The sequence below is a fragment of the Dermacentor silvarum genome, chromosome 7 (assembly GCF_013339745.2).
Source record: "Dermacentor silvarum isolate Dsil-2018 chromosome 7, BIME_Dsil_1.4, whole genome shotgun sequence".
Lineage (NCBI taxonomy): Eukaryota > Metazoa > Arthropoda > Arachnida > Ixodida > Ixodidae > Dermacentor > Dermacentor silvarum.
The window spans coordinates 70,727,866-70,741,878 of NC_051160.1; the positions used below are offsets into that span (position 1 = coordinate 70,727,866).

At 46.8% G+C, this 14,013-nt stretch overlaps 1 protein-coding gene across 1 annotated transcript in view; it reads left to right on the forward strand.

Annotated features, from left to right (window-relative positions):
- Positions 1-9,326: 9,326 nt before the first annotated feature.
- The window catches only part of LOC125946798 (uncharacterized), a 32,689-nt gene continuing 28,002 nt past the window's right edge, over positions 9,327-14,013 (forward strand). Inside the window, exons 1-2 of the mRNA XM_049670826.1 lie at positions 9,327-9,427; positions 10,454-10,499. Of these exons, the coding sequence (XP_049526783.1) occupies positions 9,388-9,427; positions 10,454-10,499 (86 nt within the window). The 5' untranslated portion in view covers positions 9,327-9,387. The remainder of the gene's footprint in view (positions 9,428-10,453; positions 10,500-14,013) is intronic.

Consider the following 14,013-nt stretch of genomic DNA (forward strand, 5'->3'; position numbering starts at 1 on the left):
CGTGGTGTCTTCTTTCTTTGTAGAGCTTCTTGATGAGTTTGATGACATCGCCCGCGCAGTCTTCTATTCATGCTAAGGCCCCTCCATAGAGGGCTTAAATCATTAGCGTTGTTTGCTGGGCGAGATTGTTTACATTGGTGAGTGCAGGAAACCAGCGGGAAAACAAAGACAAACACAGGACACGCACTGGTCCACGTATACCTTCTACATCACACATGCATGCATGCATGCATACATACGTACTTTAGTTCATGCATACGTACTTTAGTTCATGCCTACCTTCCGTTTTTTTTTCATCTTTCGCAACCGTTCTCCAGTGTAAAGTGGATAACCGGAGATATCTTCAGGTTAATCTTATTTTCTAACGCCCTAAAGTTTACGACAACCTGAAGTTTATGGCTGTCTTCTACCAACTGACGCAGGTATATGCTGCTAATCATTTCCACCCACTTCTCGCCCTAAGGATCCGGCCAGGAGCGTGCCAGGTGTAAGTCGTCAGCACACTTGTAGAGAGCGCCCGAACGCCATGCATGCTTTGGTATGCACGGGCGCCCTCTGCCAATAACGTCTGGTTCGAGATAGCTTGCGTCTGAGGATGCGTAGCCACACTGATGTACTGCATTAATCTTTTTCGCCTTACCTGTTACTGGGGCTTCGACAGCTGCGATCGCCGCTGAAGGTGCCGCGACTGAGAAACAAAATCCAAGATAGCAGGCAGCAGAACTTTCAGCCACAGCACGCTTCGAGACGTCTTGTTAGTGCTATTGCTGAGGGGATCTGTGGCGCCGTCCCGGCGATCACATGTGATCGCAGCTGGGGAAGCCTCGGTAACCGGCAGAATGAGGACTATTTCATCAATGGGATGGCCCGTGCAGCCTAAAGCACGGCGTTCGAGCGCTCTAGACAATTGTACTGACCACTGTACTTCGCGCGTGGCAAACAAAAGGGACTGGAGCGGCTACCAAGCCATTTAGGCTGAAAGTCTTCCATGTGAGTCTTGCAAGCTTTGTTGGTGCAGCGTGCGTATTGCGTGCTGTGGATATGAAGAGGCTCGGATGTCCTACCAGCTTAGCAGCTCTGCAATAAGATTCGCATCACTCACTTTATCTCTGCAGTTTTGTTCTCACTTTATTTTCTCAGCTCTTGCAACAAATAGATGTATACAGACCGTAAACATTTTTTGTTTATTAACTGCAGATAAGTGAGGAGGAATGGTACATTAGAGAGAGAGAACGTTTTTTCCGTCAAGAGAGATAAATTCACTGTTTGACATGACATTCAAGGGGTACAGAGTAGCCACCGGCCGGTCTGCTACCTCGTTTCCAGTTATATCAGAAATCTGTTCCGTGAAAGGCTCTGTTCCGTGAGTGGCAGATCAAACAAGGCTATACGTTATTGAATCGAATCAAAGAATCCTGGCTGTAGGTTGGCAGTGCACATGACCGCATGGTTCACGCGTCAATATTGATTAATCACACAACAGTGACTAGGGCGCATCCCCAATAATCGCGTGTTACATGTGTCCTCCAGTCACGTAACTTACCTGACGTCATGTGAGTAATGTGAAGATGCCGTGTTATGCGCGTAATTTGCTATGCGTGAGTGGAACTACCGCTAACCATCAATAAAGGCATAAGAGCAGGCTCCCAGCTGACGAACTTACTAAAGTCCTCTCCCCCCACTGTATTTAAAGTGCAGGCTTTAGCGTCCTGTGTTTTCTGGCCCTGCTGCTTTATCAATAATGTTCTCATTTGTCCTGGAGTTTCGGCTTGCCATTCACTGTGTATGACTCTTTACGCAATAACATCTGCTCAAGTCAGAGGGATTAGTTTCTTTTTTTGGACCAACTGCGCGCGCTCTCTCTAAAAGCTCTGTTCTGATGGCTGCAACTAAATAAATATAAGCGAAATAATTCGGTAACAATCTTTATTCAGTAGGCTCAATCAAAGGTGATGCAGTGAACTGGAATGTAAATCTCTGGGGTTCGATCACTAGGTCGCTGATTTCAGTCCTAACCGCGCTGATCGCATTCAGGTGGAAGCGGAAGGCAAAAGCGTACCGTACATTTAGCGCACGCTGACGAACCCCATGTGGCCAAAATTCATGTACAGCACCCTCTCAACTAAGTCCCGCATAGCGCACTTTGAACTCTGCACGTCAAACCCCGTACTTCAATTTTAATTGCAAATCTGCCAGTAACAAACAGTTCTCTTCGATAGCGTACACATACGCGCTATATTATTGCGAAAGAATTATATGCCCATATCGCAAAAATCCGTTGTAGTGCGCGAGACCAAAATATGGTACCAAAATTGGCGATGGCGCAAAGAGTAAAAAAAAAAAATTGGTGTGGTTTAGCTTTGGTTAACCCTGGTCGATAGCGAAAGCTTCACTGCCCTGGCTAGGCCCATTGTCGAACTGTGGCCGAGGTGTGGTTTCGCAATAACATACAGACATGTTTGCAATGAATTCAGTGCTTATTCATCATTTTTTTTTATGCCGATGAAGACACTGTGGTGATCAGTAAAGTATACAGACAAGTTTGGAATGAACACAGTGTTTATTCATCATTTTTTGTGCATATGAAGGCACTGCGGTGATCAGTAAAGTAGTGAGACTTGGTTGCAACTCGCAGCCGGGCCCAACTCTACTCGGGCAACGGCGGCAATGTCTCGTTTCAGGGCTCCGTAAAGGCCTCAATATAGTCCGACGTAGCGTGAACGCGCGCACGCGTTATCTCACGTTGGCGAGAACAACAGCGGCTATAGTTCGACCAATGGTTTGACGTGCTAGCGCCACCAACGTAGCCGGACGCGCGGCCAATGCGCTCCGACGCACCCGGCGTCTGATGACGCTCGCCCGAATGCCGTTAACGTCGGACTATAAACGCGCCTTAATGCTCTCTTGTGGTTTGACCTCTCACTCTCAAGGTGAAAACTGTTGAGTCGCCGACGGCTGCCCGAGGTAGCGTAATGAAGCTTTCGCTTCAAAAGCAACTATGCATTCGAATGAGAATGTCAAGTAATTTAATGAATGTCACTTGAGCGCGCAGGCTTTCGCCTTCACCCTGTTTGGCGTATGCTAAAGTGACTCAATTTTTTGTTTCGCACTTTTAGTATTTAGTTTGAGAATATTTAACATAAAAGCCATGCGCTGCCGGTGTTTTGTTTCATGGTATTTGTTTGTGGGCTGTCATATTCAACCATCCTAGGAATAAGTTCGTAAATATTGCAAGACAAAGTGTGAGCAACGATAACGTCGGACTGTAAACGTGCCTTAATGCTCCCCTGTGGTTTGACCTTTAGCTCTCAAGGTGAAAACTGTTGAGTCGCCGACGGCTGCCCGAGGTAGCGTAATGAAGCTTTTGCTTGAAAAACCATTTTAAGAAGTGCTCGGATTGCCGTCACATTTCTCAGGGAGGTTCCTGTACACGAAGGAAATTAGCGGCTTTGAAAAGAACATTTGGCGCATGTCGGTCTGGGTGGTAATCACACCCGGACTTCCGGGGTGCAAAACGAGCGAGTGCCTGTGTCGAATTTCTTAACGCGACAGGGTTAAGGGCACGTGCCGCAGATAACATGGGCGTTGTCCACGTGTTGTCCGTCAGAAAAAAGCATCCCGAACCACAACTACGCAGGGCCCACCACGTGGCGCAGAGGCGTTACTGAACTAATTGAATTTCTCAAAGTAAAATGTGTAAGAAAATTCGTAAAATCCGACTTACAACCTACATACATGATATCGTCGGATTGTAATTTGAATATGCGAGAAAATAACTAATATAAGAGAAACGATAATTATATTACGCGCAAATTCAAACACGAACCCCTTTTTCCTTGCTTTCCGGGGTATGAACCATTTACGAGTCACTGCTTGTAGCCCTCTGCCTTACGGGGGTATGAGCCATTGCTCTGCCCTGCACTGCCACCGGGATCGGCCCACCATTGTTTTCTATCAAGCCCCGTGTCGCAGACAATCCGGTGTCGTTGTCGGCGTCAACGGCGTCCAATAACGCTATCCCGTTCCACTCTTAAAGGTGAAGCTTAAGCGTCCTCCAAGTTTTTTGGCATTCTTTTAACTGCTCTATCGTAATAAATGACGGAAGCTGTGAATCTGCTTTTGTACATCTTGTGTCCGACGTGTGCGAACCGGTCGAATTTGTTCCCGGTCTTCACTGACACTGTACGCTTCTGTCGACGCAAGTGATTTCCTGACACGTGCCGTCGGCTGACCCTCTGCACGGTAAACGAGCACAAAAAAAAAAATAAATAAAACGCTGACCTCGCCAGCTTGAAACCCTCCGATAAGCAGCTGTTGCGCGTACTACGCAGCGAGATGCAAAAACGGCGACTGCTCGTTCACTGAACGGGCCTGCGGAAGCCCTGCCACGATCACGCGGTAACTCTCCACAGTGACAGGACGAGGCCAACTGTTGGTACAATACGCATCGCCCTATCCAGCGGCCGTACATAACCGTTCTCCGCTGACATTTCGCAGTCGTTCTGTTTGACACGTGATAGACACGACTATGGGACAATTCTACGGAGTATCGAGAACATACGCAAAGCCATGGAGTACTTCCATATGGTGCTCGGTGCGTTAGCCGTGCTTGGTGGGTTTCGCAGAATCGCAACATTTCTTTGTGGTTGGGGTTTCGTAAACTTGATATTTCAATGTTGTTTCTTCATTAATGTACCGATTTTCGTACATTTTTTCCAAGAATGTTCAGGACCTCAGCAAGATCAATATCATTTCAGCTGTCACTAATATTGAGCTCTCTGTTTAACTCAAGAAGCGCCAGGCAAATAAACTAAGTTGTCGATTATTTAATGCAAGCATTAAATGCGTGTCTGTTCAGTTTGAATTCGGACATCGGAGTTTTCTTCGAGCTAAAGCTCCAATACAATGCTCTACCTTGTGGGGCACTTCCGGCACTTCAACAATACTTTGAAAGAGTGCGGAGGTTTCGAGCTATGTGGTTCCACGCACAAGCTTTTGCGCGATTGTATTTTGCAAAAGTAAATTGACAAGGTTTTTGCCCAGCATTGTCTTCTTTAAAGAATACATGACGCTGACATTCGATTACGTTTCTTAATTTACAATTACACGTGCATTTCATGGAAAAAGTGGAACGTTTAAGCTAAAAGGAAGTCCGCGGATTGCTAATTTGAAGCCATAAATGGTGATGACAAACGCTTGCTTTAATTTAGTTAGCGCTCGGGTTTATCTTAACTTCTCTTCAAACTGGAAAGTACAGACCATTCCTACGAAACATTCTTGGGCGGCCGCTATAACTTCGCGTACCGCAAGAGGGACAAGAAGCGAAGAACTACAGAGGAGAAGCACTTCACTCGAATTCCTCGGCCGGACGGCCGGTGCTCTAAGAATACTCAAGGGCGACAAGTTGGCGGTGACACAGCACGCAAGAAAACTGCTGCTGGGCGGCAGAAACAGCACCTTGGAAGCTACCATGCGTCTCGCAACGCTGCCTTGGTGAAATCGTGCCAGCGACGTGGAAGGCGTAGTACACTGATGGTGTTCAAGATGAAACCGACGGAAAACCGTCGGCGTTTGTTAAAGGATTATACAACGTTCGCCTGACCTTTTGCTGTCTGTTCGACTCAGACCGGAGCACACACACACAGCTGGTCAGCAGAAACGCTAGTGTGCGTGCGTACAACGCTGATGCCAGCGATTTCTCGAGCGTCAACGGACATCGAGGAACTTGGACAATATGGCTAGATTGGATGGTGTATCGAAGAGCTCACCCCTCTAGAAGGCGGGCATAACTGGCTAGAGGCCTCGTACTGTTTTCCAAACAACACAAGAAATACAACTGTTTAAAATAATGATACTATACGCTTGCACATGGAGAGTGGTTACTTGCCCCAAGTGTCATTCAGATCTGCGACGCGCATACTCGGTAGTCTGCAGATTTATTTGTGAACTTAAAATGACCTAATAGAATAAGTTAGTCGGCAACGTGAAGCACGCAGGAACTAAAGGAACATGTAACTAGTGGGCTGCACAGCTAATCCAGAAGTGAGGATAAAAATTCAGAACCCTTCCCCTACTGTGATGATGGAAGCCAGCGAAGTTGTGACTATGGTGGGTCTGCTGTAGTGAACATTGCTATAGTGAATTTATATATCATCGTTATTTATTATATTGAGCGTCTCGTCATGTTCGTCAAGGAGCAAGGACACCGGCGCCTTGTTTTCGCCCGGTGCGATGGCCAAGTAAAAATTATAGTGTGTTTGCTGCGCCAAGTCCGCCCGCGACACCGACGAGATCTCTCCCGCTCCTGCTCCCGGCGGCTCATACCCACATATACAACGCGGGTATGAGCCATACGTGATTATTTTCTTACCTTCCTTCTTTCTTTCTCTTTGTTTCTTTCTTTATTTCTTTCCTTCCTTCATTTCTTCTTTCTTTCTCTTGCCTTCTTTCTTGTCCCTGGCTCATACCCGCATAATTAATGCGGGTATGGGCCGCACGTGATTTTATTGTCGTTAATTATGACGTAACTGAGGAGCATGTCATGTTATTGATGTCATGACGTATCATTCATGTTAGTCATACATTCGTGCCCTTTCATGCCAATTTTGGTATACAACAAGTGAACGAGACGCAACAAAACGAGACGCCAAAAGATTGTTGCCTACTTCCGGTGTACACGGACGCGATCTCATGGAACCTAGCTAGTCCTTAAAAGCTTCGCTGTAAAAAAGGCCGAAGTGTGCCCCATTAAAGAATCAATGCCAAAATGCATTAGGATCCGCATAAGCGACCCGTGATTCCTGCTGTAGTTGAGTGACGTTCGGCTCACATCATTATCTAATAATTTTAGTAATTTGAGCAATGAAATATATTAGTGATTCTGGTGTACTTCGGCAAAACGAAGTAGCTATATGGCCGAGTGAACTTGTGCGGCCATGCCACACATGCAATGAATGGCAGGCTACTGAACGCAGAGAGATGAGTGGCTGCCATCGGACGAAGTTGATTGCTCCACAGAGGCCGAGCTCAACTGAACACATGGACTAACGTGCGTTAAACATTTTTCTGCTATTCCTACAGCTGCTGTTCCTGCAACAGATTTGAAACTATTCTTGCGAAAGGAACTTCGAAACTACTGGCAATGCTTGTGGGACGCCGAAACAAATTATAAGCTCGACTTGATCAAGCCACAGTTACGTTTCTGGCTCTCTGCAATGAAAACACGACGAACTGATGTCCTATTCTGTCGTCTCAGAAGAGGACACACATGGCACCCACAGTTTTTTGCTGACTGGCAACAGACCATCAACCTGTGGTAGATGTGGCGAGAGGCTGACCATCCTCCACGTCCTCCTGGAGTGTCGAGAAGCCGAAACAGAAAGAAAGAAACACTTCACTCTAGCATGCAGCTATCACGTCCCTCTCCGTCCCATCATGTTCCTTGGTGAAGAACCGTTTTTTAACACTAGCGCAGTTCTGGAATTCTGGAATGACGTCGTATTACATGCAATTAGCCCGAGAAATTCATAGCACATCCTTTCGCCAGAGGATGCTGCTGCGATTGTGTTTAGTATAGCACATGCTTCCAGGCCCTTGTGTTTCAAGGGCTCTGCTTAGGCTGTAATGCTTCGTGCCAATTTTAGCATCCGCCATATTTTGTATATTGGAACATTTATTCGCAATGCATATTTAATGTTCACAGCACACGTCATTAGTCATTGCCATAATCTTTTTAAGCACTTTACAGCGACTATTTATAGACCCCCTTGCAGTCACGTCATATCCACCACTCGTAATTCATCGCTGCAATTCGAACTATTCAACACTGGCCGGGCGCTCTTTAGCCATACTAGGCCCTTGCGCCACAAAACCCTACATTTATCATCGTTATCATCATCAAGACGTTGTATGACGCGTGGGAGTATTATGTGCTTCAAGAAAGGTTCTTGCAAATTAGGGGAGACATTTTGTAGAGAGGGATAACTTCTTGGACGAAGTTGGTTGCTCCACAGAGGCGTAGCACAACTGAATACATTGACTAGCCTGCGCTAAACGTTTTTCTGCTATTTAGCCGATTGCGTCGATAGTGACTTGTGCACATTTGTCTCTTCCCCGTAAAGTACGACGCTGTATGACACCTGGAAGTATTCTGTGCTCCAAGAAAAGTTTTTGCAAATTTGGGGAGACTTTCGGTAGAGAGGGATAACTTCTTCTTGGGCGAGTTGGTGTTTGCTGTAAGACATGATTTTTCTTGTGCAACAATTTAGAAACGGGGAAAAAATAGCTAAATGAAAGAGCAGACAGAAGGAGAGGCGCTAATGCAAGAGTACCACCTGTCTTTATGTCTGCTCTTTCATTTCACCAGTTTCGTCCTTTTCTGAATTTGTTGCACTACAAAAAAATCATGTTTTGCACATAACTTAGAAGGGACAGCACGAAGCTCTCGAGGAAATATCGCCGCTGTGATTGATGACATCTCCCAGACACGCAACATGTGTTATGAGCTCAGTGAAAGGCAAAGAACTTAAGGTAGCAGTAGTGATGTTTGTGTTTCCCACAGAGTTTCCTACAATTACTTGAGGGAACTCAGGCGCTCCGATCGTGCAGCCGCCATGGGAATGATGGGTAGTACATGGTAGTGCGTGGACCAGTCTGATCTTTGTGCTCGGGGCTTCAGACGTCCTTGTGGCTTCGTTTATTACGCTTTATCAGGACCTAAATTGGCCTAAATTTCAAAGCAATTTATACTTTTTTTAATGCAGAAGGTAAGAATACTCTGCAAGCATGCATAATCGCTGCAAGTTTCAGTGGTTCCGCTTGTCCATGCGTCCTCAATAGTTTCAATATCGGGCTTCTGTGCTGGAGGTCATATATTTGAATTGTGCTTTTGGACAATTATAATAACGTTTTTCAAATTTATTTTAACGATGTACTTTCTTAAAAATGATCACTTTACAAAGTAACGAAGTTATTTAAAGCCAGAAGGACGAACTTTAGGCAAATCCTCGTACTACCCATCATGTACCACCCAACAGCTCTCGTAGACCCTGGTGTCACAGTTCCCTCTAGTAATTATATGAATCTCTACGGTGTTTTCATCTTAGCGCTTAAGAAACCGAGTAGTGAAAGTCGAGCAGTTAAAAAGCCCTCGCTTGTGTCGGCGGCCCCAGCAGGTGGGTATATAAATATAAAACAATTATTTCCTCATTTAGAAACTCGTATTCAACTTCGGCAATCAAACGCTTTATTTAAGGCTATTCATGCGCCCCTATTACGAAAGTTCCAGTTTTTATGCTATTTTCGTTACTCTTCACGCAGATTGAAAGTTCTAAGATGTGCTTTTTGCACGTCTCGTGCGCATAGAAAAACGTGTACTTTGCCAGAAATATGGCTGTCTACTTCGCCCTTCTGTTGTTTTGTGCCGCTGGTAAGGTCTTGCTGCGCTGTATCTTGCAGTGCTCCTTTTTATGGTTTCATCTGCTCTTCACCTCTCTTGCTGCAGTCGGTTCTGTTTTTAACCATGCATTATCAAGCGTTCCGGAAGAGCATATATCAGCAAGTCGCAAGTGATAACTTCGCTGGCTTCGTGAATTTGGGAATTAAGCGTTAGATATGCTAGGTTTTCCGGTAATGCTAATAGGAAATGGCATTGGAGACACCCAACAACACATCAGAATACCCTGACGCTATGTAACCAGCTGTTCTGTAGCACCGTGACACCAGTGTGTCCAAACAATTTCAATTTATTGTTTTTGTGCTGTTTGAGACTTACCTATCATATTTTATGAAACGCGATCGTCTTGTTTCTACGCAGTATTTATCACGTAGCACTAAAATAGATTTGTGAACTAAAGCGAGCAGATCACCTGTGAGTAGAATTGGACAGTACCAATAGTGCAGCTTCAGAAAGAAGTTTGGCAGTGACAACTCCAGTTGAGCGTTACGTAACGTGAATATGCGAAGCATTGTTGTTTGGTTGTAGAATTTCACACACGAACAGTGTTAATTTTCCGAAGGAAGAGGTACAGCGCAAGTTGGGAGGATGAAATGTTTATACGACGTTTCATTGTGAAAAACGATCGTTATGTGCAATTTCACAATTTTACATTGTTAGAGTATGTAGAATATTACATATGTACATCACTCGAAATATTTGCTCAATGTGGTTTTGACTGTCTTGAAGGGCGGTATAACGGGTGGTTCCGCGGTTTGATTCACCGGCTGAAGTGTCATCGGCGCTCTACGGGGTCTGAAAGCCACATTTGGCGCTATCTGGGCGTTTCATAACACATGTGCACTCCAAATGCAGTGCTAAGTAACTGTTTAAGACGCTGTGCTAGACAGCACTGTCATCGGAATCGGCCCACGAAAGCGTTCACATACCCGGCATGATAAACCGGTCCACATTCGACAATAATGATTGTTAATAAATATAATGATGGTTCTTTTTCAGTCACAAAAGCCTTGAAGCCGGCAGAGTACCCTTATCTTTCAGGCAAGTTGTCGCTGTTGTTTCACCTTCTTTCCGCCGGAAGCATTATATGATCCTCAAATAGAATTAGGGTAAATTTAACTGATGACTGTAGGACATCTATTAGGTGTACAATGCAAGGTCCCGTTCACTCGGTTATTATTCCTTGATATTATCACCTGCCGCATACGACCAGCCGATCCTGTTGATAGTGTAGGCGGTAGTAGCGCAGAGCAATTATGAAGTTAACGTTTAAATTATGGGTTTTACGTGCCGAAACCACGATCTGATTATGAGGCACACCGTAGTGGAGGACTCCGGAATAATTTGGACCACCTCAGGTTCTTTAACGTGCACCTGAATCTAAGTACACGGGTGATTTCACATTTTGCACTCGTCGAAATGCGACCACCGTGGCCGGGATTCGAACCCGCGACGTCGTGCTTAGCAGCGCTACATCATAGCCACTGAGAAACCACGGCGGGTGATGATGACGTTAGAGAAGAAAATTAAAATATAAGCTTGACAATATTGTTGCTGTTGATCCCTCCGATAGTGCTCCGATCCGGCTATGTTCCACAGAGCATATGCGCCTTCCTCACCTTGCCCTTACCTACATAGGTGTTTCATCCAGTTCCGCCCATACAAGGACGGTGACTACATCGTATCCGCTAATCCGGATGTCCTGCTCTCGCATAACGTCGTGTTTCCTCACACCGTCATTATCATTACGGATAACACGTCCTGTCTTCCGCTAGTGAGCTTTGGACTTTGTGCACAAGTTCTCCCGCGCGGCATATCACTTGCGCAAATCACGCCGGTTCGAGACTACCACATTTCGGGTTTAACTGCTGACGACTCCTCGTGTGCAACTCTTGCTGTGTCTCCTGCCCCTTCAGACTTGAATGCCTTAATAAAAATGATGGCGCCCGACCTCCCGCCCAAGTGTGCCCATGAACTGCGTTGCCTCCTTGCCTCGTACTGGAACATATTTGACCTTGGAGACCGTCCTCTCGGACAAACATCTATTGTCAAACATCGCATTAACACCGGGGGTGTGAGCCCAATCCATCGGCGACCCTACCGCGTCTCTCCTACTGAGCGAGGCATCATCCAACACAAAGTTGATAAGATGCTTTCTCGTAACATCATTGAGCCTTCTTGCAGTCCATGGGCATCCGCTGTTGTACTAGTTAAGAAAAGGACAAAAGTTGGCTATTTTGCGTAGATTATCGGCACCTAAACAAGGTAACCAAGAAGGACGTCTATTCGCTACCACGCATTGACGATTACCTGGATTGCCTTCATGGAGCACAATATTTTTCGTCCATAGACCTTCGCTCCGGGTACTGGCAAATGGCCGTCGATGACATGGACCGTGAGAAAACAGCTGTTATTACGCCCGACGGTCTTTATCAGGTCAAGGTCATGCCTTTCGGGTAATGTAATGCCCCGACCACATTTTAACGAATGATAGACGCCCTCCTACACGGTTTCAAGTGGTCCATCTGCCTCTGTAACTTGGACGATGTGATAGTTTTTTGTCCGACTTTTGCGACGCACCTCGAACGCCTATCGACGGCCCTATCTGTTTTTTGGCAGGCGGGGCTACAACTCAATTCATCCAAATGCCACTTCGGCCGTCAGGAAATTTCCATGCTCGGACATCTCGTCGATTCTTCTGGTGTACGCCCTGATCAAGATAAAATCCGGGCAGTGAAGGACTTTCCCGTGCCAACGTGCGCCAAGGCCGTCCGCAGCTTCTTTGGGCTCTGCTCCTACTTTCGTCGGTTTGTCCGCAATTTTGTGGACGTTGCAAGCCCTCTTACTCAGCTCCTCAAGAAAGACGCTGCCTTCATTTGGGGCCGTGAGCAAGCTCGTGCTTTCACTGAGCTGATCCGGCTGCTTTGATGCATCAGTTCCAACAGACGTCCATACCGATGCCAGCGGCCACGGTATTGGAGCTATCCTTGCCCGGAAACAACAAGGGCAACAACGTGTTATTGCTTACGCCAGCCGCCTTCTTTCCCCTGCTGAGCGCAAATATTCTATCACTGAGCGCGAGTGTCTGGCTCTCGTTTGGGCAGTGGATAAATTACGGCCCTACTTGTACGGCCGGCAATTCACAGTCATTACTGATCACCACGCTCTGTGTTGGCTTTCTTCCCTGAAAGATATTTCTGGGCGCCTTGGCCGCTGGCCTCTGCGCCTTCAAGAATACAACTACTCGGTTGTATACAAGACCGGTCGGTTACACCAAGATGCGGACTGCTTGTCGCGCCATCCTGTCGGCCCACCTGACGTTTCCATGGCCGACATTCCTGTCACCAGTTCTCTCTTTGAGTGCTTTTCACGATATGGGAGCGGAACAACGCTGTGATGACTTCTTAACAGACCTTATTCACCGGCTGACTTCAACGGCGGCCGACCCTTCCCTTCGAATGCTTGAACTCTACGAAGATATATTTTACCGCTGTAACATGCGCCCTGACGGCCCTTACCGACTCTTAGTTGTCGCTTCGCATCTGCGCCGGACTGTTCTCGCCCAGCTTCATGATGTGCCGACTGCCGGTTACCTTGGCGTGTCACGGACTTACGACCGCGTTCGTCGGCGCTTCTTTTGGCCTGGTCCTTACCGTGACGTCTGCCGTTATATCGCTGCGTGTGACCTTTGTCAACGACGAAAAAAGCCGACCACACTCCCTGCTGGCCGCCTTCAACCACTTCACGTACCATCAGAACCATTCTTTCGTGCAGGCATTGATTTTTTAGGCCTTTTCCTACGTCTGTTTCAGGAAATAATTGGATTGCTGTAGCAACAGACTACGCCACCCGATACGCAATCACACGGGCTCTTTTGACAAGCTGTGCAACCGATGTCGCCGATTTCCTACTTGAAAACGTCACCCTTCACCATGGGGCCCTTCGACAGCTCCTCACCGACCGGGGCCACTACATTCTTTCTAAAGTTGGTAATAACATTCTACACTCGGGTGCGCGACTAAACATAAACTTGCTACTGCTTACCATCCACAAACGAATGGTCTAACCGAGTGTTTAAACCAAACCCTCACTGACATGCTGTCCATGTATGTATGCGCTGACCATAGCGACTGGGACGTTGCATTACCGTTCGTTACCTTTGCCTATAATTCTTCTTGTCAAGATACCGCAGGCTTCTCTCCATTCTTCCTCTTGTTTGGCCGCGACCCTACGCTACCTTTCGACACCCTTCTGCCTGATAGCCTGAATTTCCCATCGGAGTACGCCCGGGAAGCCATACTCAATGCACAAGAGGCACGTAATATTGCCCGACGTCTACTTGTGGACTCGCAGAAAAATCAGCGGCTCTTATATGTCACCCGCCATCGTGACACCCACTACACATCGGGCACCCTGGTTCTCCTTTGGTCACTGTCGCGACGCATTGGCCTCTCTGAGAAGTTGCTTTCACGCTACTCTGGCCCTTACCGCGTCTTGCATCAAGTAACCGACGTCACCTACGAAATCGCCCCTCTTGACCCCACCGTGGCTCAGCCTCA